General features: G+C 28.2%; 1 protein-coding gene across 2 annotated transcripts in view; it reads left to right on the forward strand.

Moving 5' to 3' along the window:
• LOC123260208 (steroid receptor seven-up, isoforms B/C) overlaps window positions 1-26,974 on the forward strand; it is a 79,727-nt gene that overhangs the window by 33,721 nt on the left and 19,032 nt on the right. For both annotated transcript variants that reach the window (XM_044721219.1, XM_044721220.1), the window contains exon 3: window positions 4,520-5,071. In XM_044721219.1, the coding sequence (XP_044577154.1) occupies window positions 4,520-5,071 (552 nt within the window). The remainder of the gene's footprint in view (window positions 1-4,519; window positions 5,072-26,974) is intronic.

A 26,974-nucleotide genomic window follows, 5' to 3' on the forward strand; every position in this document is an offset into this window, starting at 1 on the left:
AAAATTTTTTAACGTGAACTTATGTGTGTCTAATGTATAGGATCAATTTACAATGATATCATGTATCATGTATCATGTATCTCGTTCACGTTCTAACGCGATTTGTCGATTATCATTAACCCTTAATATAATAAATGTAATAAATATAATAAGACAAATTGATGGATATCTAAGCTGGTGAGTAATGGCGCCCGACACTCGTCGGTAAGATCAAACGCTACATAATCGATGGTTGAATAAATCCAAGTTACGGCTCTTTAATTAAAGACCAAGATTGAAGGTTAAGATTTTAATTGAAGATATAATTACTAAGCTGGGTAACAGGAAGATTAAATCCACCTACAATTTCCCTACGCCAGTGGCCTACATGTTCACCGGGTTATTGGGTTAAGATTGAGAGCGCACGACCTTTACTTAGCATGCCACCGGTTCTTATATATTCTTAAGTCCTATCAAACTAAATAAAACCTCTACTCTCTACCGCTTTTGTATGTGTATGTTTGTATATGATATGGCTTTACCAAGTAGTGTAACCAAACCGTTTGATACTTTACTTGCATACATGCATACATATTACAACTTATAACGAGCGGTTGCAAATCATGGGAAGCTAAGAATGCCTAACGTATGCTGCAAAGACGTTGAGAGTTTTTCACAATGCATCATGTTGATAGTCATGCGATTTACTCCATCTTGGTTTATAGGATACGCTTGTTGAATTTATTTCGTTTTGTTATCGGGTATTTTTATTTGTATGAGGAAAGTTATTGTTTGCCGGTTTCATTGTAAATCAATCATTGAAGTCATTGTTACTATCCCTGTCAATTTTTTAATTTAAGAAATTTTATTGCATTAAAGCTTTTTATAAATTTGACATTTATAGCATATTCAAATTTATGATTAATTTTTAAAATTTATTAAAAAATAAGCACTAATTCTGCATTATTCGATTTTTATATGCTTTTTTTTTTTTTATCTATTATACAATTTAGCCCATAAATAATTTTTCTACTAAATGAAGTTCCAAAAATCTCCGCCAGGGGGCGAATGATAGCTGATTCTTCTCCTTACCAGAGAGTTCAGTTTGAAACTATAAGTTTCAAAATCAAAATTATTTTTTTTTCAATCTCTTTAGCTTATCTGAGATTTTTATAAATAAATATTTTTAAAAAATCGGCAATACATTTTAAATAAATTCAATAAAAGAAAAAAACGACAAGTATTGAAAAGTAAATATTAATTCTTACGTGTCGTGTTTTATAATTTTTCACCTCTACTCGGACACATTGCAAATAAGCATAATGAGTCATGGTACATGTAATGGATAATATTATTTATATTCCAATTAAATCATGAATGGTAGTGTTAAATATTTAGCATCAACATCAACAGTATGCTAAAATAAATGATAAAATACATAATATATTTCCGTATTACATGCTTGTAACAACAATTTGCATTGAATTTTAATAGACGGTACTAACCACCGTAAATCTTGTCAATAGGTTACTAATAAAAATAATAATAATACACATAAATATAAATAAACATTCAGGCGTTTATATTAATGATAATAAAATAACTTTAACACAAATAATCTGTATCAGATTTCTCGATATTCCTCATCTCTTAGCAATAACAATATCAATAAAAATGATAATAATAAAAAAATAACGCTACATGATTTAAAGGAGCAGAGGGAAGAAAGATCGGTATATTCCTCCTATACATCTACACAATCTCCTTACCTGTAGAAATGATCGTTCAACTAACGGTACTAAATCTGCATACCAACTTTACTCTGTCGTATTATACAGTACATAGTATACAGTATTCCCATGGGATGTTTGTACGCGTTTTTATATTTACTAGCAACCTTGCGGTCACTATCTGACTGCCGTGACTTATAAACTATAAATAAATAAAATTTTGCTTTATTAAATCATTTTGTTAAATTGCACTGTACTTTCTTGAATATTGACATTTTTAAAAATGTAAGCTCATCCCGATGTTACACTCATCAAGAGCTTTCATTTGAGTACCCACATGCATTTTTGATATATTTTTCATATATACATATATATAATATATATAAATATATAAAATATATGAAAAATTGATGTGGGTACTCAAATGAAAGGTCTTGATGAGTGTAACATCGGGATGAGCTTATATCTTTAAAAATGTCAATAGTTCATGGGACACAAGGTCATTTCTTAATTATTGACATTTTTTAAGATATAAACTCATTTCAATGTTACACTCATCGAGATCTTTCATTTAAGTACCCACATGGCATTTTTTATATATTTTATATATATGGTATTTGTGAAATATATAAATATACTAAATATATGAAAAATTGATGTTGGTACTCAAATGAAAGGTCTTGATGAATGTAATGTCGGGGTGAGCTTATATCTTTAAAAATGTTAATAATTTCTGAGATACAATACCTTTTTAATGATACTAAATTTAACTTAAAAAAAAAAAATTACTTATATAAATATGCCAGGGAAGAATTTTCCTTATTTTTTTAAGCAATTAGAATAAAGATGGTAATAATCAAATTTATCACCCAATCGATAGAGTTAGAGTTAATTAATTATGATATTTTTCAATTAAAAAATCTGAATTAATAGCGAAAAAAGTTAAAAAAAAAAGTAAGCGTCGATCAATTTTCTGTTAGACTTCATGCGGAATTCACATGTCAGTTTACTAAAGTGCGCACCCTGCTGGTAGTATATATATATATTGTATGCACTTATATGCATGTAAAGGGTTCCGGGAGAAGGTGAGAGAGCTCTCGAGGTTGGATCGTATTAAAGACTCCTGCTGAGAAGAACCTCCGCCTTGTTCGTCTTTGGGATTGCATATGCACGAGAGGAGAGATACGTTTGTTAGTTAACGAACGCGCTGATGGACGGGTGGACACGAGTGTGAGTTTGCACGATTCCTCTTTCCCCGTGTAAGGAAATCCCTATAGATATATACAAATATAAAATGTATAGTTATGCAGTTATAGTTGTATTTTGTATTGCAACTTGTCTTAACGATTTACGAATGCGTGTCAGATCAAAATTGAAAACTCACCTACGTGCTTGAATCTTTATTTAATCTCGAGGTATTTTGATCATCAGTATGTACCGTTGCTGATTAATCTCACCACTTTGATATTATGTCTGTTTTATTCTTTTTCCCTGTAATTTTTCGCATTCCAAGCGCAAAGCGATATTATCCCTATCGCTGAAAATTGATTTCCTGAAGTGAAATAAATAAAAAAAACAAACTGCCATATCAAAGTTTAAAAAATGTACAACAAATTTTTTGCTGATAACTTTAATACTGTTTTTAATTTTTTAATAATTTTATATCAAACTTGGAAAAAAATTTTCATATCCAGTCGCAGTCGAGAAAGAGAGACAGAGATAATTTTTGAAAGATTTTTATCAATTATTATTATATAAAAGTCTTTACTTTTTATTACGCAAAATATTCAATATATTATTTCTTTTTATCGCCTAAATTTTTATTGAAATCTGAACGTTACTTTTTGTAAAATAAAATAAATGTCATTTTTCATACACTGATAAAAGAATTTTTTTATATTTTATAAGCTTCATTAACTGTTAATAAATATTTATTAATGATTAATGAATATTTGTTAACTGTTAACAAATATTTATCTATAATAATATTATAAAGAAGAAAGATTTGATTGCTTGTTTGTTTGTTTGTTTGCATTGAATAGGCTCCAAAACAACTGAACCGATTTGAAAAATTCTTTCACTGTTAGACATAGGCTATGTTATAATTTCAAATTTTTGTTAAATACCCATGCGAAGCCGGGTTGAACTGCTAGTTTAAAATAAGAAGCAAAAATAGCAATTTTCTTTTAAAACTTTTTATAACCCTATAGCTGGAATTACATGATAATAATTAAATTCACTAAGCAAATTAACGTTTTTAATATTTAGAAATATAAAAGATAATTACGAGCTGTGATAGAATTTGGTATTTTACAATAAACGTTATTATAATGTAATATAATTAATGCAAATAATTTATAAAGATGATTTTTGTTTATAAGCAATCTTATTGCAAGCGAAACAAATTCACTCAACAAAATATTTATTAACTGTTAATAAATATTTGTAAACTATTAATAAATATTTTGACTGTTAATAAATGTACTTTTTCCCCAAATAAATATTTATTGAATGTTAAAAAATATTTATTAAAATTTAATAAATAAAATAATTGTCTTCAAATAAATTAATTTATTAATAATTAATAAATCCTTCTATCAATCCAAGACAATGTTTAACTTTACAACTTTAAAAGCTCAATATTTTTTTACTGATTCTGCTCTTGAGCTTTTCAAAACTTAAGGGGGTTTATTATCTTACTATAATTGACTAATGTATTCTGAATAATTTGTTGAAATATTGATTTGTAAACGATAATAGAGACATGTAAGAAAAAAAAATAACACCAAAAAATGAATTTTGTGTTTCAGCGGTCCAAAGAGGAAGAGTCCCTCCGTCGCAGCCGTCTTTGCCAGGTTTGCCAGGTCAATTTGCGCTGTCGAACGGGGACGCGGTGGCCTGTGCCAGCCTGAACGGACACTCGTATCTCTCGTCGTACATCAGCCTCCTCCTGAGAGCGGAGCCTTACCCGACGTCGCGATACGGCCAGTGCATGCAACCCAACAACATAATGGGGATCGACAATATATGTGAATTAGCCGCGAGATTACTGTTCTCCGCGGTGGAATGGGCGCGAAATATTCCCTTTTTTCCCGATCTCCAAGTCACCGACCAGGTGGCGCTCCTCAGGCTAGTGTGGAGTGAATTATTCGTACTGAACGCGAGCCAGTGCTCGATGCCGCTTCACGTGGCACCCCTGTTGGCGGCGGCGGGTCTCCACGCGTCACCAATGGCCGCGGACCGCGTCGTCGCGTTCATGGATCACATTAGGATTTTTCAAGAGCAGGTGGAGAAACTCAAGGCGCTTCATGTGGATTCTGCTGAGTACAGTTGTCTCAAGGCGATCGTCCTCTTTACAACTGGTGAGTCATCATTCATTTTATATTATTGTTTTTTTATAAACTACTTTGCATACATTAGTAGAAAAATTTGAGTAATCGACCACTGTATTATTTGATTTTTAAAAATAATTTCAAGTTGTTGAAAAAAAATCTAATCAAAATTATTAAAAGACAACAACAAATATTTAGTGATAAGTACGAAATAATTTATTAAAGCCCATTTAGTTCCACCAAATAAATATTTAGTAGTATTTAACAAATGATTTATTGCTACTCAATAAATCGTTTATTGGTATCAAAGAAATTAATTTTTTAACTAATCTTAGAGTTTAACCTAACTTTTTAACTTAAAATAAATCAAAATAATTAAAATAAATAATTTTAAGTAAAAAAATTTAAGGTATTATAAAGAAAAGAATCTCATTAAATTATATTTTTTTGTTTGATACATTTTTAAATTTCAAATTAAGTTTTTAACATATCAATAATAGACAAATTGAAAAATGTAATCTAAACTCCACTGAGAAAAGCCATAAATAGAAGCCATTTATTGGGAGTATGTGTGTTTTCAAAGGGAAGATAAATCTCCCATAATCGAGCTGAATAAAATAATTTGAGTTAGTGAATAGGTTATGTATCACATAAACATTGGAATTAAAGCATAGCCATCTACCGACAATATTTAGTACCTGTTACTAAATATTATTTGGAGGAAATAAATATTTATTTGCATGTAATAAGGCTTTGTTCATATAAAGAAATTATTTATTAAACTGTAACAAATAATATTGATGGGTACAAAATATTTGTTTCTCCCAAATAAATAAAATTTAGTTACTAAATCAGTTAAGTACTCCGTACTAAATCCTTCTATCAGTGTAGTACAACTGAATCTTATCAACATGATAATAATAAAATCACATGTAACTAAGCAGTAGACTAAGACACGTGAACGCAAAAAAGATAAATGATTTTTCGTTCAGGCTCCTAGTATATCAACAAATCTATCATTATTCATGAGAATATTAAGTACTGGCTTGTCGTGCCTTGCCCATTTATTCATTTTTATTTCATTTTTTTTTTTTTCCTCAAATAAAAAACAACAAAATCTATTACTGCGGTTGCAAAATGCATGTCCGCGGAATGCTACTATTAATACACCCGTTAGTGCTACCACATCATTAGATCGCCGATAAAATGTTCAAACTATCAACAAATGAATAAAACCCGTAGGTTGATTGTTTATTTATATTTACATTTGTGTAGACTACATTTGTGTTTTTTTAAAGGGGTATGGAAATAATAGCGACAGAGGAGAAGAGGAAGGGGAGGGGTTATTCCAGATGAGGGTAAGAGGTAGATTGCTTCGGAGAGATAGCCTTGGAAGCTGTTATATTACATATGGAATGGAATATAACTAAGCGAGAAGGAAAGGAATGGAGAAAGACGTGTGGAGTTAGCAGAGTAGAGGACTAGGGACTAGCCTTAGCGATGTAAAATGTTACGGAGAGGCAATGTTAGTGGATGGTGGACAGGACGCAACTGTCATCGGACGTGGACAGTAGAGGGAGATGGATAGATGGATAGATAGATAGATAGAGGGTGAAGGCATTGTCTGTGGACATCTAACACGGGAACCGAATCACATTGTATTGTTGTCGTGTGCTACAGCATTTCCATAGTCCATAGTCCATAGTCCAGAGGCTCAGTATAGTCGCTAGTACTCCTTGACACGTTACACGATACACGACATCCAACACTCAACTCAACGCTGCTCTATATCTATTCTAGAATTCCCTATCTGAGAATAGTTCCAGTCGGACTATGTTACATTTAATTCAATACCGAGGATCCTCATTCAAGCCATAGGTGTATCTGTTTAACAGTCCCATCAGCATTACGCCGATAATCTTCCTGTGTTGTTTCACATTCTAGCCGACGCGGGTTCGAGGTGTCTAATAGTCATTTGCCGATATATCGTCAGGGTAAATTGTTTAGCGGGAGCTAAGTGCTGGTATTGTCGCCGACTAGTTTACTCAGATTTATCTTAATTGTGTCATTAAATTTTTATGAGATAGTATTGTTATTGTTTTATTAAAAAATACGGAGAACAGTTCTTGAAAATTAAAAAAAAAATTATTGTCTTTTTATTATACACCGAAAAAAAAAATTAATTTGATTTGAGAGAAAAATTCTTAAGCTAAGAAAATAATTTTGAAGAGGGTAATTGTCTTGAATCAAGGCAAAAAATTCTTGAGTCAAGTTAAATTTCATTAAACTAAGAAAAATTTCCAAGTTTAAGAATTTTTCTACTCAAATCAAGATTAAGTTCTTCAAAATTACATACTTGATTCAAGAGCATTTTTTTCTGTGTATGATATAGTATTGTTATTGTTTTATTAAAAAATACATAGAACACTTCTTGAAAATTAAAATAAAATTATTAAGTCTTTTTATTATACATTAAAAAAAAATTTTAGTCAGACCAAAAAATGTCTCAGGGAAAATTAAGCTATTTTGGTACAAGAAGAAATTTTCTCAAGACAAGATAATTTTGTTCGACTCCAGAAAATATTACTTTATCTAAGAAAATTTTTGTTTAAAAAATTTTTGGTTTAAAAAGTTAGTTATTTTCCCGCATGAAAAAGCTATATATCCTTCATCATGTACAAAAAATTATATTTTACATATATAAAAATATATGTGATTATATAAGGACCCATATGCAAAATTTTGCCGTTTCATATATACAATAATTGATGTTATACTCATAACATATATTTCAATTATATTTTCAGCTATATATGATTAAATATATCGTACATATTATAATCAACACTATATTATAAATAGTATAAGAACAATGTATTTTTCAGTATAATTTAAAATATACTTTAAATTATATGTTCAATATAATTTTAATATTGACATTGGTATCAAAATTACAATAGAATGCTGAGGCCAAATAATTCTCTGAAAAAAAGTTATAAAAAAAAAGAAAATATTTCGTGATGTGTTACTAATTTACTGAAATTCAGATTTGCTTCGACCGTAAACTCGATTGATCAAGTTGCTCTTGAAACTTAAGATGTACGACAAACTATTAATTTTTTTTTTTTTTTTATTAATCTTTCCGTTTTGACCTATTTCGACATATCATAAATATCTGGTATTATGTATGGTATTTTATAATAAAATAATATATATTGCCATATAATTGAAATTTTATAAATGAAAGTATACAGTAATAATCTATCTCAACATATATTTTACGAAAAATATATTTATCTATTATATAGTTTTCTATATAAGTAATTTTTATATAATAATAGTATATTTTATAACATATACTAAGTAATATACGGCACTAATATCTTCATTATATTAAAAAAACATTTATTATTTCATATATATAATTTTGCCGCTATATATGATCACATATTCCCCATATAACTTTCCATATATGTTCAGCCATATATAGTTTTTTCATGTGGGTTAATGTAAAGCTTGATAAAATACCTTTTAAGATTCCATTTATTGCACAGGTATGAAAGAAATACTTCCGTTTGTCCAATAGAGGGAGAGAGTAAATAAAAATTAACGAAATCAAATTTCATTACTTATTTAATCACCGAACACATACACGCTATTCAATATCATTGAAAATAATCAGCCTAGTCACTGTGACAATTCTCATAACAACAATTCTTAAAGAAAAAAAATCTGGACAGTGAATTTAAAAAGCACTCTCATCTATGAGCATGAACGACAAGATGAACACCGATGACATTGTACTTTATTATTTATGATATTATATCACAGCTATTGATGTCAAAGGACAATGAGTGTATAGAAATAAAATTACGGACGTTAATAATTATTGATTATCGAAACTCATCGGGATCGAAAAATAAAACAACCGACGACTTGGACTTGGTGTTCGGAGATACATCTCACGATAAATCGTCAATTTAAAATAATCTGTTACAAGTTATAACTTAGATGAATTGAGGCCCCGTTAACCATAGTCTATACTAAGTGTACTGGTAATCATTACAATCACTAACTACTTCTAAATCTAGTACATCTACATCTGATTTTCGTGATCTTATATTAAGGAACTTTTCTATATCTGTTCCATTAAATCTTCCTACCTGATATATTAACGTTTAATAGGCATTATCTGCCTATATGTACATTGTACCAGGTATTTAACGTAAACTCCGCTAACTTCACGTGCATATGTATATATTGCTTACCCATAAAGTACCAAGAATATTCTACTGCATATCCCAGAGAAAGCCGACTCTAAATGAGATTTGAATCTGCGTTGGGTCTCAAAACTCTGTTTAAATCTTTCACGTCTTTCGTGGTGATATTTCTTGTTATCGAAAATCAGACAGTGTAACTATGTTTAGTTTAATGGATAAAAAAACTAATTTTTTCTTTTTAAATTTATACTCTAAAGTTGAAAAAAAAGGTCAACATTTTCGGATTTAAAGATTTAAAAACGCCCATTTCTTAATTAGAATTTTTTTTAATTCAAAGTCTGGCAAAATTTGAATTAATAAAATAAATTTGTCATTGGATCTTTATTTTCATTCAGAAATAAGTGAAAAATTAATGTTTTAACTAAAAGGCTTCAGAATATTATTTTTTTTAATAATTAAAAATATCGGAAAATATACCCAAGACCGGATTCGAACTCTGATCCGACCGCGTGCTTCAGAAAAAGTACTACTACTTCGCCAACACAGCATCAATGTATTCTCTTTATGTCTCTTAATTTTTTATTACATTATTTAACACTTTTCAATCAAAATTTTCAATATCAAGATAATAATTTAATCAAAATATTTGTCGTTTTTTTTTAAATATTATTTTTTTCCGTGTATGAAACTTTTAATTAAAATAATAAAATTCACTCAACAAGACAGACAAAATATTGATACTTGACGCGAGGCACTACCACGTCTTCGAATAATATGTTATTAACGTATCGTATATGATTGTTGTCACAATGGAAATGTCAAAGAGGTCACGGTAAAAATTTGAATACTTGCTCGTAAACAGACATAAATATACCGATTTATATAAAAATAAAATATTGTGTACCACTCACAGGGAAAAAAATATAATAATAATATTAATAAAATACTATGCAGGCATTTAATCGAGATTTTACATTTTTTATTTAAAAAAATAATGACTTCTAAAACAAGACCTTGATTTACAGAAGGGTTAAAGATTTCTTCACGCATATGAACAAGTTATTTACACATGAACACGTAGTAAAACGTCGCACTAAAATCGGAACATTAATTAGACAGAGTTAAAATTATTTAGATGGTCATAAATTAGCGAGCCCGTTCGATCCCATATGCATATATTTCTCCAAGAATTCGCACTTTGCACCCTCTTGTCTGGCCTAAATAAACAACCACCCATTAGTCTTCCGAATGGTGTTTAACCCGAAATTCCTTCAGCACTTTAATTTCTCATCTTAGAAAAAAATATTTTATTTTTTATATCAATATTCCTTTTGGTATCAATTGCACATAAGACTGTGTCGAATACTTAAGGGTTTTGAGGAGCATAAAAAAAATATTCACAATTTGTTACGGTTCGGGTCGGTGTGTAGTGTCACATGTGACTCGGGAAAAATAATTCACGACGGTCGTGTGGCAATGTCGCATCTCCCATCGTATTATATCGGTATGACAGAATAAAAAACTGAGAAAGATGTTAAAAAAAAAGAGCCGAGTAAGAGCTAAGCATCAGCAAGAAAATATACGCATATATATATATATCTGTCGGTGTCTAGTTATAGTGGTGATTCTTGTCTCTCACTCTTTTATATTTAAGTCGCTTCTATATATATCAAATAAAACAACCGAAATATTTGCGAGTGTACGTGACAGATTCTAGGCCTTTTATTCAACTTTCCCTTTACTATTATTCTGCTAAGCATTTTATGGCTCTGAAGATCATGACTTTACGGTAAAAAAATAAAATTACTTGATTCTAGAAGAATATTCTTTTGAAAATTTTATGATTCAGTTCGGATTAATTCAAGAAATTCACAAATCAAATCAAGAAAATAAAGAGAAAAAGTTCTTCATTCAAGAATTCAACAGAGCAATGTACTATATTAAAAATTTGAATTTTTACTGAAATGATCTGTCTCTAGATACATAATTAAGAAATGACCTTGTATCTCGTGAACTATTGTCATTTTTAAAGATATAAGCTCATCCCGATGTTACACTCATCAAGACCTTTCATTTGAGTACCCACATCAATTTTTCATATATTTTATATATTTATATATATTATATATGAAAAATATATCAAAAATGCATGTGGGTACTCAAATGAAAGCTCTTGATGAGTGTAACATCGGAATGAGCTTATATCTTCAAAAACATCAATAATTAAAAAATGACATTGTATCTTGTGAGAACTATTGACATTTTTTAAGATATAAGCTCATCCCGATGTTACACTCATTAAGACTTTTCATTTGAGTACCCACATCAATTTTTCATATATTTTATATATTTATGTATATGCATATATGAAAAATATATAAAAATGCATGTGAGTACTCAAATGAAAGCTCTTGAAGAGTGTAACCTCGGGATGAGCTTATATCTTAAAAAACGTCAATAGTTAAGAAAGTACAGTACAATTTAACAAAAGTCATTATTTAATAAAGGAAAAGATAAAATTTTAAAGCATAAAAAGAGTTTTGATTTAAAAATTATTCTATTATGTATTCAATGAGTGCTAACAGAATCATATGCATATTTTAAGAGCTTAGAAGAGCAATGCTAAAAAATATGAACTGGACTCGCGGTTGAAATGCTTGTCGACGCCACTGGTACAGAATGTAGAGTGTAGAGTAGGGCTATGAGGGTGGCAGCCCGTGACAAGAGTGTAGGGATCGAGGTTGGTCTCAGTTATCTGCAAACCCGACGACCGACTCTCGACTTTTGCCCATGGTACTCGGCTATATACACCCGACCCTTCTCGATTGCGCCCTCTCTTTCTCCCTTGTAATACTTTGCTGGTTCGCGGTCTCTTTCGTACGTGCGGGACTAGTATTAGTGGTTCGAAACCACAACCCCTCGTGCTCGGTGGCATTTGCGGGCAGCTAACTCCTATTGCTCTATCTCGTATTGTTAGTCGACTGTAGGGCTCGAAATCGCGCGCGTCCACCCTCGCGGAATATTTTTTTATTATTTCAATGCTTTGCTTTAATCCACGTGGTCGAGTTGTTTATTAGTTTTATTTATGGATTATAAATAAAGTTTTTTATAAATTTAATCGTAATTTATAATTTTAGATTTTTATTATTATAAATAATTTTTTTAATGTCTAGTTAAAATTTTTTTAGATAAAAAATAAATTAAATGCTTGACAATAATACTTCATGTTTAACTTTAAGATTAATTAGGATAAAGAATAAATTTTTTTTTGGAAAATAAAAAATTGTTCCAAAAAAATACATTGAATTCTGAAAATTATGTATGACTTTGTATATTTTGACAATTGTAATAATAAAAATCATAATAATAATTAAAATAAAACTAAGATTATATTAGCTAGTTATTTTTTATCAATATAAATTTAAGAATATTTTGACATTAATTTTAGGATTGGAAAAATTTTTATCGGAAAAAAGAAAAATTATACTAAAATATATATCGAATTCTGAGAAAAATGGTGTGCAACTTTATATATTTTGATAAATATCAACGATAGTTATAATTAAAAAGAAATTGTTAATATTTAATTAAATCGATAGTAATTTTTCATTATGAATCTGGAAATATTTAATTTGGTATTAATTTTAAGGTTGGAAAAATTTTTTTTGGAAAAAAGGACAATTTTCTTAGAAAGTACGTTAAATTCTGGAAAAAATGATGTATGATATGAATTTTTTAACAAAAATTAAGGTTACCAATAATTAAAAAAGATTGAAGTATATATTAATGGATAATAAAATCTATTCTCTCTAAAAATAAAAATTCCAAATGTTATTAAAACAGAAAAATAAATTAAAATTAAAAAAAAAACTCAATGTTTTATACTTAAAAAATTTTTAATCCATCTCAATAAATACTATATATGTTATATAAATTGGAACGAGTATATAGTACGGATAAAACTGTAGCTAGGGTAGAAAATGTTGGCATGCAGCTGTGGGCGGAATTGCTGAGATTGAACTATCGACTTACGAGTAGATTGGTCGAGATACCCCAGTACCAACAAGGCGATCGGAAACTGAGGACATATCTTACCCACCATCTTATTCTTGGACTTCTTTATCAATAGCCTGGAGGTCGGGGGTCCTCTATTGTTGTCATCGAGTTTTTTAACGGGATATTATCTCAAAAATGGTTACCGTGGGATGTTTTGTGACTTGTAAAAATTTCGAGACACGCTTATTGTCATTTATTTTTACTACTCGCTATTTTTATTGGCGTCATCATTATTGCCATTGTTACTACCTATTTAAACAAGAATTCGTAGCTTTAAATCTAAAAAAAATTCAAACTGAAGTATTCAAATAATTGTTTGAAGATAAATAAAAGAAAATAGGGGTAAAAGGTTAAACTAAATTAAAATCAGACGTAGACATGACAGATAACGATGTATTATTATTTATTTATTTAAATTCAAATAATACCACTTATCCGTTATTTATTTAAATAATAAAACGAAAAAATCAACGGGTAAATAATTTAACGACTCGTTAATGAATATAATTTACATGTTGAATGTGTTGGGCTGAATCGAGCTCATGGAGCATGACATAAAAATTGCAACCCTTTCTCGTCTTGCCTAATAGGGCTCTCATTAGCGGTCTGTAGTTATAGTATGTATGTAGTGTATAGCATATCCCGGCTTGTATTATCGAGAATAGCTGCACCAGGACCAACAGAAGACTAGACTCCAGACTGCTGAGTAATGTAACTACTACACGGTGTAGAGAATGGATTATGTATGGGGATGGGTATTAAAATAAGTAGCGTATACTTACGACAACTGAGAGCTATGCAACTATGCAACTATGCATGTTAGAAGGTCTATTCTACGTGTAATAAACATCCGAGAGAATAGACCTCTGGTGTGACTTCCTCGATTTTCTTCGTGGTATATCGCACTACGCTAATCTATTGTTTTGTTTGCTTAGGAATTTTTCATCATTAAATTAAATAATTAATTATTTAAAGTGTGTTAAATATTGGAAAAAAATTGGACGTATTAATGAATCGATAGTAGTCTGGTCTATTGAAAAAAAAAAAAAAAAAAAAATAGTGACGTGACTTTTTAATTATTCGGGTTTCTAGATCTAAAAAGTGTAGCTTCTCTCTGCCCGGAAGATATGTATGTATTAAATGTACATGAATCTGTGGTAACTACGCCATTGACCTGCGGGGACTTTTAGCTCGAAAGTGTCAAGCCACTGATAAGCCAAAGGCATTAATTTCACAGCGTACTTCCCTACTGGCGTTTCGACTAATACAATTATGTTATAACCCCTTGGCAATTCTCTTCTCTATTCGTTTCATTTCTCATCCCTTGACGCGCTTTCGCTGATGTATATTTCCCTTAAACCCTTACCCTAATACTACACCGCAGACTCTACTCTCGACTCTCGACTCTCGACATGGTGACATCAACCTCCGTTAGGCTATTCAACCAGAGATATCACCACCAAATCATTTCAATTGATAAAACATACAAAACAACCACGATTCTACTACAATACATTACAGTTTTTATCTACGAAATAATAATAATAACTGGCAACCTTGCAGTCACTGTGTGACTGCCGTGACTTGTCAACTATAAATAAATGAAATTTTGCTTTATTACTCACATGCATTTTTGATATATTTTTCATATATACGTATATATAATATATATTTTAAAAATATAAACTCGTCTTGATGTTACACTCATCAAGAGCTTTCATTTGAGTACCCACATGCATTTTTATATATTTGTCATATATACATATATATAATATATATAAATATATGTAAAATTGATGTAGGTACTCAAATGAAAGGTCTTGATGAGTATAACATCGGGATGAGCTTATATCTTTAAAAATGTAAATAGTTCACGAGATACAAGGTCATTTCTTAATTATTGACATTTTTAAAGATATAAACTCATCTTGATGTTACACTCATCAAGAGCTTTCATTTGAGTACCCACATGCATTTTTATATATTTGTCATATATACATATATATATAATATATATAAATATATGTAAAATTGATGTAGGTACTCAAATGAAAGGTCTTGATGAGTATAACATCGGGATGAGCTTATATCTTTAAAAATGTCAATAGTTCACGAGATACAAGGCCATTTCTTAATTACGTATCTAAACATAGAGCATTTTTGAATGCAGCCTAAATACTTATCTTATTCTCTTAATAATATAGATAATGATAGAAAAAAAATTGAGTAAACATAAAATAATTTAAAAAGACAAATACAATAACTAGATTTCTATGAAATAGAAATAGTTTAAAGGCCAAATGGTAAAATGCAAAAACCTAAAAGGTCTCTGTACATAAAATAATTACATCCGATTTTCTCTGCACACTAATACCAAAGCACTTATATTAATACCAAGTATTAGTATGTTTTATTATACAATACGTGACATACCACTCGCCGACGTCACTGGTCTACTGACAAGAGTTACGCGATCTTTCACAGGCCGGACATACTGGGCATTATTGGATTACGTCGCCATTGTCCGGCGCCCAGCTGCGGATTCATGAGTACATCTACAAACTACTTGCACAGAGTCTGGATAGCAAGACACGTTAGACAGAAACAACACTCGTCAATCGACATCGAGGAATTACAACGGAACTATTTTGTGAAACGGGAAAAATTCAAAAAAGAACCTAAATATGAAAGTAATATTTCCTTTATGGATTTTGTATGCGTTTTGATTGATATTTATTCAAGTGACTGGTCGATTTTTTTTTGACAGGCACCCGGCAAATTTTTGTCATGTATTTGTCCTCACTAGACTGTTGGACTGTTTTCAAACGTCAAAAATCGGATTTTTTTCATATATAATACCGCGCAGATGCCAGCTTTTATTACAGGAGACTTTACTGGAAATTAAAAATTAAAGATCGATGACTTGTGAATTAAAAATATTATTCAATTATTCAATTATTTATTCACGATAATAAAGCAACCTGCAGTCACTATACAACGGATATATAACCGAAAAGTCGATTTGTCAATTGTAAATTTATTAATAAATTTTTTATTCTTATTAAATAGTTTATTAAACTAAAAATCGGGCAAATTAGTAGAAATTTGAAAAAAATGGCTTGAAATACACACAGTAAAAAATTTTGCGTCAATTCGTCAAAAAGTATTGTGTTAAATATTTTTATGTTAAATATTTAACACTTTTTTGTGTTGAATTAACAGAATAAATGTTAAATTTATGCATAAAAGTGTTAAATATTTAAAATAAAAATTTTTAACACAAAATTTTTTACTGTGCATGCTCTTCAAATTAAATATCCAAAATGAAGTACTTAGCACAAAAATTGAAGGCTCAAATTTTGAGGGAATTTTTTTCAATGTCTAGAATATTAATAGAAGGATTTGTTTATAGTTAAAAATATTTTTTATTTAACAAATCATTTATTAGAGACCTCTTATTAGTCCTTAAAAAATATTTCTTATTTAAAAAAATTTATTAATATTTAATAAATAAATAAAAGATTTATTAAATATTAAATTAAAAATTTATTTCATAAATATTAAATAAATATTTATTTAATAAATAGTTATTAAATCATTTTAAATGCTAAGAAATATTTGTTTAATATTAAAAAATGGTCTCTAATAAATGATTTATTAAATATTAAAAAATATTTTTTAATGCAAATAAATCCTTCTATTAGTGAAGAGTATTTCTGAATGTCAGCGAAAAAAAATAGTCGTTTTATTAAATAAAACACCCTAATGTCCGTATCATAAAATATTTTCACGGATAATGACAATTATTAACTACTTAATCCCGTAATAGCTGTAATCACTGTAATAGAACGGAGGTTTGATAAAATAAAATAAAACAGAATGCGTGGAACGTAATGTTAATGTCTATAAGTGAAGTGAGTTGGATTGAGTGCATAGCAGTGTAATGCGTAAAAGGGAAGGAGATAGAGGCGGAAAGTCAAAGAATAAAAAAAGCACAAGTAAAGTCTGTTACATATATAAATATATATAGCTACAAATGTAAGATATAAGAGCGAGGAGGAGCATTACAGATAGATGTATGTGTATAGAGATGTTGAGAGATATGTGTAGTGATGTTACGCGTGCCACGCATTACAATTCAACGCGTTTATACTCCCACCGAAAGTGTATCTCAATCGTGCGTATGCGGCAATTGCTATAAGCTCCATTGTAATCCTCTTCGACATTCCCCACTGTGCGAAACCAGTTCCGCATATTTTTAAGCCTTACAAACAACTTACCCCTCACATCTAACATCTAACCACATAAATATAAATAAATTATATCATGTTTATTTTTGTTGTTAGATTTTTTATTATAATCATGAATATTTACAGTACATTTGGCATTGTTGACCACTGATGGTCATTCGGGCCCGAATGGTCAGTTGTCGTTAATCATTTTGAAGTATGTTGGCTGTTTTAATTCCATATTGCTTCCTTTGAGCGCGAAAAAATCCTCTGCACACCCTTCAAAAATCTAGTTACGAATTTTCTTATATTAAATTGTATATAAATCATGATATTCGATAAATTAAGATATTTATATTAAAGTTATCTTCTAAGAATTAAATATTCATACCTCTAACAGGTTATGGGCTCGATAATTTTATAGCGGTTGAAAAACACAGCGAATTAATTTAATATTTTAAAACTTTTCTATATTTTTAATGTTTACAATTTTTCTAGAATTCATTAGTCAATTTTTTTATTTTAAATCCTTTTAGAATTTTTTATCCAACTTGTCATACTATATAAAAAGAAATTAATTTTTTGTAGAACAAATTATCAATTTTATTTATATTTAGGTAATTACACCCCCGCTAATTTTCTTAAACTTCGTAAATATGTTCTCTATATTTAAAAAATAATTTTTTGAATATCTAATTTAAGTCCTCACTATAAATTAATTAAAATTAATAATTTCTTTAAAAATAATAATATGTAAGCTCTATTTAGAGCTTGTGATTTTCAAATTATTAAAAAAAACTGATCAATTTTTTTGATGCAGAAAATTATTTATAAAATAACTTTTTATTAAAAAAAAACCTTTAGTTATTTAGTAAAAATATTTATTTTCTATCAAACGTAACAGAAGATCCCTCAAAATTCAATTAAAATAAAAAAAATCTATTTTTTTACTGTGCAAAATATTAAATTACTAAAAATTTGATATTTATTTCTGAAAGCTGAGAATTTTTCCCCTAAAATATGTCATTTTCACAACATATATATTTTTTGTTTTAATAATAAAAATATTCAGCGTAAAATATAGTAACAAAACAAAAAAAAATTTTTTTCAACACAGTTAAAATAAATAAATAATTTTTTTTTGCTATAAAAACATTGCCACTGTCCATTGATTTAAATATTTTTTGCTACAGCAAAAATATAGTTTATTTATGTATGAATGTCCAGACAGGGCGAGATCCATGACGCGTGTATCATTTAATAAGTTGTGTCAATCTCTCGTTAGTTAATTGTCGTCGAGCACTCTCTACTCTACGAGTACTCTGCTCCATATAGAATACAGTGTCCAGATATATTGCACCATCTATATATATGAACATATATATATATATAGGTAGACAGATAAATTGTATAACAAAGCCGTGTAGTTGTCCACGACTCGTTGGATGGTAAAGACCGCGTGGTAGATAGGGATAAACTATGTAAAATGCTGGAGCTGGCACACTAAATACAACTCAAACACATAGATCGATTTATCTGTGAGTGTATATGGCTGTATGTAACAAGCTTGCAGCTTTGAAGTGAGAGAAAGAGTGAATGTCCGAATGGACGAATGCCCTTCATTTCCATACTTCAGCATAACCATCAGCACAGGCCGACGGTCCGCGTTGACGCGAAAACCCGCGACTAACTTGATTATTTGACCCTCTCCTTTCACCTCCGTGTCTCCTGTCCGATCCTTCAATCTAAAAGTTTCAATTTATTTTTTATCAAAAATATTTTTTGGAATTTTTTTCACCCAACGTTATGCCATTTAAATATTATTGATAATTTTTTTATTTTATTTAATAAATAAATCTTTTCTAAAAAATTGCATTTATAATTTTTCAAAATTTCTACATTATTTTTTTGGCCATAATTTACTTGTTAAAAAAATTATTAAATATCTGCTAAATTAATTCTCATTTATATTTATTAGTGATAAATAATATGGAACCATGTTTTTATTTAAATTATAATTTATTATGATAATTATCAAATTTTTTATTGACCTTCTTTATGTCATTTAATTTAATTTTTTTATTCAATCAAAATTAAATAAATAATTTCAAATTCATTAATTTTTGAAATTATTATTATGTATTAAAATCATTATTTATAAATATTGTTATTCAGTTAATAGATATAAATATTATTGTTTTTTTTTTATTTTTTGGAGTTGCAAAAATTTTAGATGAAAATCGCAAGTACTGTTAACTGGCCTTTATTTTTATTGCGACAATTTAAAAAAAAAAATTATTTTTTTATTGAAATAATTACAATAAGTACAGTTTTTAAAAACCGCTGAGATGTTTAAATATCTATAAAAAGCCCTTTAAAGCCTTAATGATGTATAATTAAAGATACATCAATGTTATTTTTATTTTATTTATTGTAATGACTCAATTATTTATACCTTTAGATAAAAAATTTATATTCTCTTAATAAATAAAAATACACAGATAATCTAGTCGTTTTAATGCCGCCATTACGGCAAGGATAATAAAGCCGAGGTTAAAATTCTTTTTGGCGTGTGTGATCGTAAAAAAGTCTCTCAAATTCCGTATCCGTAATATAACTGCCTCGGTATTTTGTGTGACATTTTTTAAGTATATAAAGCGAGCGCAAATTAAGGAGGCTGTTAACAATTTAGTGTAGAAAATATTTGGAAAGCAGCTGTACTGTTTATTTAGTCTTTTCAAGTGAGATAAATGACAACAAACAGGATAAATTTAAGAATCAGTCATTATTCATTCTGATTACTTAAATTTAAGATGTGTTCAAGCCCAAAACACGAGTATTGTGATATTTCTTTAGTTAATGTCACAAGTGTCGATTGTATACTGTGCACTGTATGGAGGAAAGTTTAAATAGTTAAAAGCGCCAACACAGCTATAAGATTAAATCGATGTACAAATCACAGGCCATTTATTCTATTGTGCTGTGGAAAAGTCATTTGGTCGTTTTGTATTCTCGTACATACACTCGTGTCGATGTTTAGTTGTAACAGCAGCACCCCCATAAATCTAAACTACTCAGTGACTACTCCAAGCTGTTGTGATTTGTGACAATTGCTTTTCAACTGACTCGAGGTATCAACCAGTCCTCATTTTTTGAAAGGATTCAAGTGCTCTTTTGCCTCCTGGTCTTTTTTATTTTATTTTAATCTCAATTTTCCTATACTAGTTATCACTGATTTGTAAAGAACCAACAATCTAATCGTAATTTGTCATAAATAGTCAAATTAATTTAATAAATTATTTTCATCACAAATATAAGGATATTTATATCTGGGTTGAATATTAAAATAATCATTTGATTATTTTTAATAATTATTTTAAATATGGACAAGACAGTTTTTGTAATATCTATCGTCAAAATATATTTTTATTGAATCGTTTCAGGACTTAATACATTTTTTACTCGAAAAATTTTAATTATATTTAAAAAATTAATTTTAAATAAAAAAATTACCAGTATTGAAATAAAAATTCATTTTAGATCAAATTGAGATTTTTTACTCTCCAATATTTTTTTTATAAAATTTATTGGGAAGTAAAATGATTTATATTTTTAATATTATACAAACTTTTCAATTTTTTAAGACAAAAATTGAAACTATAGTTAGAATTTGCAATGAAATTTTTATCAAAATTTTACATATATTTAAATCAAAGCAAAAAATTTTTGAACTAAGAAAATTTATATCAAAGTTACCTTCTAAGAGTTAAATATTTCTACCTTTACAAGTTATGGGCTCAATAATTTTATAGCTGTTGAAAAACACAACGAATTAACTTAATATTTTAAAAACTTTTTTATATTTTTAATGTGTACACACTGAGAGAAAAATATGGTCAACTGAACTAGGAAAATCTAGTTAAATAGCATCACCACTATTTAACTGCAGTTTTTGTACCTAAGATTATTATTTATCATATTGAACCCCAATTGATAGTTACTTAAACTATTTTCAGTTAAATATCAGCTTAATAGCCATCTTGATTAACTTTAACTCAGAAAACAGAAAAAATAATTCGGATAGCTCGGACCGGGAATCGAACCCGGATCTTTTGGTTACGCACTAAGGGCTCTTCCAGTTTAACTATCTGAGACGTTGTCCGTAAAAACCTTTCAGTCACCTAATAACTTTTTGTTTAGCATGATAACAAAAACATATTTATTAAAATATAGTCGATATAACTATTTATCAATAGTTACTTAAACTAATACATGGTTTGAGTAACTACAAAAGAAAAAAAATTCAGAAAACTATGCACTTTTCTCTTGGTGCAATTTTTCTAAAAGTCATTGGTCAATTTTTTTATTTTAAATCCTTTTGGAATTTTGAATGCGACTTATCATACCATATAAAATCAAGGCAAAAAATTTTTGAACTAAGAAATAATCATTTTTCTAAGTAAATAAAATTCTTAAAAATGATGACACATGAAAAAATTAAAATTATTAAAAAACTTTAACTAAAAACAATAAATAATTTTTCATCCCCTTCTTGATTTCTTCTCAAAAAAACTTAATTTTGTCACCATTATTATTATTGAAAAACTATTTATTACAATGCGTGATATAAATAATAAAGAAAAGATAAAGTTAGGGAGTATAAATAAAATTAAGTTGATAATATTACTTAAATGCAACGTAACAAATCGCGTATAAATCGTTTTGTCGAAGTAAGCACAATTCAAGTGCCGTACAAAAGTGTTTAAGCCCCAGCATAACCGACTATAAAATAAAATAAACGTGACAATAAGAAAACACACATATATATATCTCCGAGCAAATAATATATAAAGGTCCATTGAAATAAAACGTCCGAACAAAATATATGTAATATAATAACCAGCAAAGCAATCCCACTAGTGGAGTGTAAGTGTAAGTGGGTCTGCAGTCCGTCATAAGTTTTCTTCAAGTCTGTTGCTACCGTCCCCTATAATAATAATAATAATAATAATAATAATAATAATATTGAGAAAATATCTATCTTATAAAAAAAAATCAACTCATCGGGCGATTAGTCTCATTGTGAATTATTCAGCTTAGTTCAAAATCTAAAAACCCGGCTCGTGCTACAAACTCTCCCACTACACCCTCTTTTTACTATACTGGACATTGTTATTGTTGTTATTATTGTTGTACATTACGGAAGAGCATAATCAAGAATAGAAAAACCGAGGCCCGGTGGTCCACTCTCAATAGCCTCTTGCGTGTCCCATAAAGGTAAAAATTTTCGTAACAAATAGAAATACCCTGACAGGGACACTAACATCGGATGCTGGATTGTTATTATTTTTTTCTCTATGCTCGTCGCTCTTTTCACGTAATGTATAGTAAGGCGATGTAGATGCGAATACTCAAGTATAAGTAAAGAATAAGAGGAAGAGTGAAAAGCTCGTGGGTCCATTGTCGTATGAATGGGGCCTTGAGAGAAGGGCAAACACGCTTAACCTCTTGGTCTATTGTCGCGCCCGTTTTATCCGATTTAAACGTGGCAAATATATCGTATAGTGTATAAGCATATAGCAATCATTCTCAACTTCTATACTGTGGTTGTAACCACCGAGATACCAGATTCTACTTCAAGAGTTAAAGATTCTGGTATTTAAATGGACAAATTAATATTTATTACGTGTTTTTTATTATTTAATAATTATTGAAATTTTTTAATCAAATTTTTAACTAGATTAACTGATAGTGTAATCAATATTTTAGAGCTCAATCTTTTGTAATTTTTAGATATTCACTTATGATAAGATCAAAAGTTTTCTAACTCTATCATGTGTCTTGATTTTTAAAGATTTCAATTTTCAGCTGAAAAATTGATAATTAAGAAATATATTATAATTAAAAAATATAATAAGGTGATTAAGAAAAATTTTTGACGACTTTTATCGTCTAGAATTATGATTTTATTTCAATCAAGAAAATTTTCATTCTAAAAAATCTAAAGTAAGGTATTTTCAATAAAAAGACAAATTATGTAAAGAAAAAAATGTATAAGCTAATTAAAATATTTTAGAAGAATTCTTGGTTGGAAAATTTTTTGCTTAAATCTAGTAAATTTTTTCGATGTATAATTTTTTCTTACATTGAAAAAAAAATTAACTTAATTCAAAAGAAAAATTTTTGAACCAAGAATATAATTTTGAAGAGGGTAATTTTCTAGAATCAAGACAAAAAATTCTTAAATCAAGTAAAATTTTCTTAAACCAAATAAAAATTTCTTAATTTAAGAATTTTTTTACTCAAATCAAGAAGATGTTCTTCAAAATTATATTATTGATTCAAGAACATTTTTTTTCTGTGTAGTACACGGAAAGAATAAGATGACACTGGATATCATCCCGGATTATACTGAGTGAAAAAAAATTTCAGATAGTATCTAGTATAATCCAGACTAAAATAAGTATAATCTAGATTATATTAGCTACTATCTGAAATTTTTTTTCGCCACAGATATCACTGAGTATAATCTGGGATGATATCCAGTGTCACCTTGTTCTTTCCGTGTACAATAGTTGCTTAACAAAATTAATTTAATAAATATTATTTTTAAACAAAAAATTATTTTTTACAAGCCATTTTGTAGATTCTCTCAGAAGTTACACCGATAAAAAAATTTTTTATTGTTTTTTACTATTACAAAATCAATAATCAAATTACTAAGTATTAAAAATTTTTATAATCATGCACATGACTCATTAACAAATTCTTAGAAGTTTTAAACTCGATTAATAAAAAGTAAAAACTCTCTTGCGTTAAATCATTATAAATTCTTGACTATCATAAACAAAAACTTAAATTATTCACAAAGTAATGCACTTTTCTAAGCAAAAAAAAAATAATAATAACAACAATAACCCAGAAAATATTAAATAAAACTTACAGTTACATAAACCGTTTATTCGTGGATTTATATAAGTCACTAAAAGTTAATTATAAAAATTTTATAGCCCGGTAAAAAATAAAAAGTAAATAAATAAAAAGGAATATAAATCCAAAGAGATCCTGAACTTTATTTGGAATGGTTAACGACGGTGTTTATCAGTTTGAGTGTTAAAAAAGTAAGCTTATTTTTTGACAACATTTTATTTAATATCCTTTTCTTTATTCTTCCTTCTATTAATTTTATTTTTATCCTTTTCCTTACGGGAATATATATCCGAAGATATTATAAATTTTTACACACCTCAGCCTCAGTGCGTTATATTATATTATGGCGCGATAAGTGGGTACGCGTTAGTATGGTCCGAAGTCCAGGTTTGCGCCTCATCCTCAGCCTGAGCCTCAGGGCCGACCCCCCACCGGTCAATGAGAGACATTTCTCATCATTTTCCATTCAACCGGACTGAGTTATAAGCCCGTACACGGCATTCACGTACAATCGTTCGATTTATTACCAACCAAGGACTTAATGAATTTAATTTCATATTTCACGGGCCTTAAGTAGGCAGGAGGAGACAAGACTTACTCCCCAACTATAGTATAACAAGGAATACCAACTGAGAAAGGTTCCTTTAACTTAAAAAGGATATAAAGGGGATGAACGGGCTTTTACGCCAAGCGATTTACTATTTAGAATTCACCGCTAAAGCTAAAAATTATTAGTTTATTTATACTTTTTATCTCTCCATAAAAAAAGAACATACACCTTCCGAAATGCCATCCAGTCACAGTGAATTTAAGTCCTCGTATTTTAGCTTGAAAATTTTTCCAAACATTTTTTATAATAAATTATTGTCTTATTAATAAATCATTTAAATTGCTTGTTTTTATTAAAAATAAATCATTTATTTTATTTTTATTTTTATGCGTCCAATAAAGTACCAATTTTTTTTTTTTTAAATATTTGTTAAATAGAATCAAAATTTATTAGCTAATTTAATTAATTACGAGCTATGTTTAAAAAAAACAAAAATTAAGTCTGCATTTTTTAAATTAACATTTGAAAAATTTTTTTTAATCTTAATTTTTTACAATTTAAAAAAAAAATTTTTTTCATTAAAAATTCATAAATTTGATAATTTAATAATTAAAACTAAATTTTAAATAATTATAGATTATAAATAATTTTGTAAATAAAATTTACAAGTAATAATAATTTAATATAAATTAAAAATCTCAAATTTTATATTTTTATCTATCGACAATAATTAAAATAATTTCAAAAAATACAATAAATTATTGTCATTAATAAATCATTTAAATTGCTTGTTTTTATTAACAATAAATCATTTATTTTATTTTTATTTTTATGCGTCCAATAAAGTACCAATTTTTTTTTTTAAATATTTGTTAAATAATTAGCTAATTAAATTTATTAACTAAAAAATTAAGTCTGAATTTTTTAAATTAACATTTAAAAATAAAAAAATTTTTTTAGCTTAATTTGTTATAATTTTTGAAGAAAAAATTTTTTTTAATCAAAAATTTATAAATAATTAAAATTTAATTGTAAAAAATTATTAATCTATCTAGTAATAAAATTAACAAGTAATAATTTAATATAAATTAAAAAGCTTACATTTAATATTTTTATCGACAATAATTAAAATAATTTCAAAAAATATAATATTAAAAGCTCATTAAATTCTACTTGCCTGATTTATCAAAATTTGAATACTACAAAATATAAATAAATAAATAAATATAAATTTCTCAGACATTTATTGTAAAGTAAATATCAAAAGTACATTAATACAATCGCCAGAAACATAAATTAATAAAATTTAAAATTTATTATCCACATAAATATGCATCATATACATTTCTCGGTTATTCTTCCTTTTATATAATCATAACTGTAATCCAGTAGTAGCACTTGTCAAATTAAATATTATTTATTATTAAAGCTTTCATCAGGCGTATTCACACGAGCAAATAATTAATTAACATTAAATATTAAATAAATTTAACGCTTTATTTTTAAAAAATTAACAACCAGTAAAACTAAATGAATTTTTATATTTTTACTCGATTATATGAAAGTTGTTAGTACCTATGAGTTATTAAATTTATCTATGACAGTACCTACGACCACCCGGGATAAAAATAGTGGTGATTTATTATTTTTTGCCGCTTAACGAGCCGAGCGAACACTGGAATATGCTCTGGAGTCTACGATTCTGTGATAGCTGTATATATTATAAAATATATAATATTAACTGTGTATATGTACTAGTAAAACAGTACTCTATTGCTATAGTGTACTCTAGCACCCTTCTTCCTTCCTGGACTTGTTCGTTCGTTCCTTCTTCTTCTTCTTCTGAATTCTCCGCAAATGTATATTGTATATATGTGTATATAGACATCTCTAACATTGTCCTTGTGTTTTTTGCCCTGCGTCTTACGACAGTGACACCGACAAATAA

The sequence above is a fragment of the Cotesia glomerata genome, linkage group LG2, assembly GCF_020080835.1.
Source record: "Cotesia glomerata isolate CgM1 linkage group LG2, MPM_Cglom_v2.3, whole genome shotgun sequence".
NCBI lineage: Eukaryota > Metazoa > Arthropoda > Insecta > Hymenoptera > Braconidae > Cotesia > Cotesia glomerata.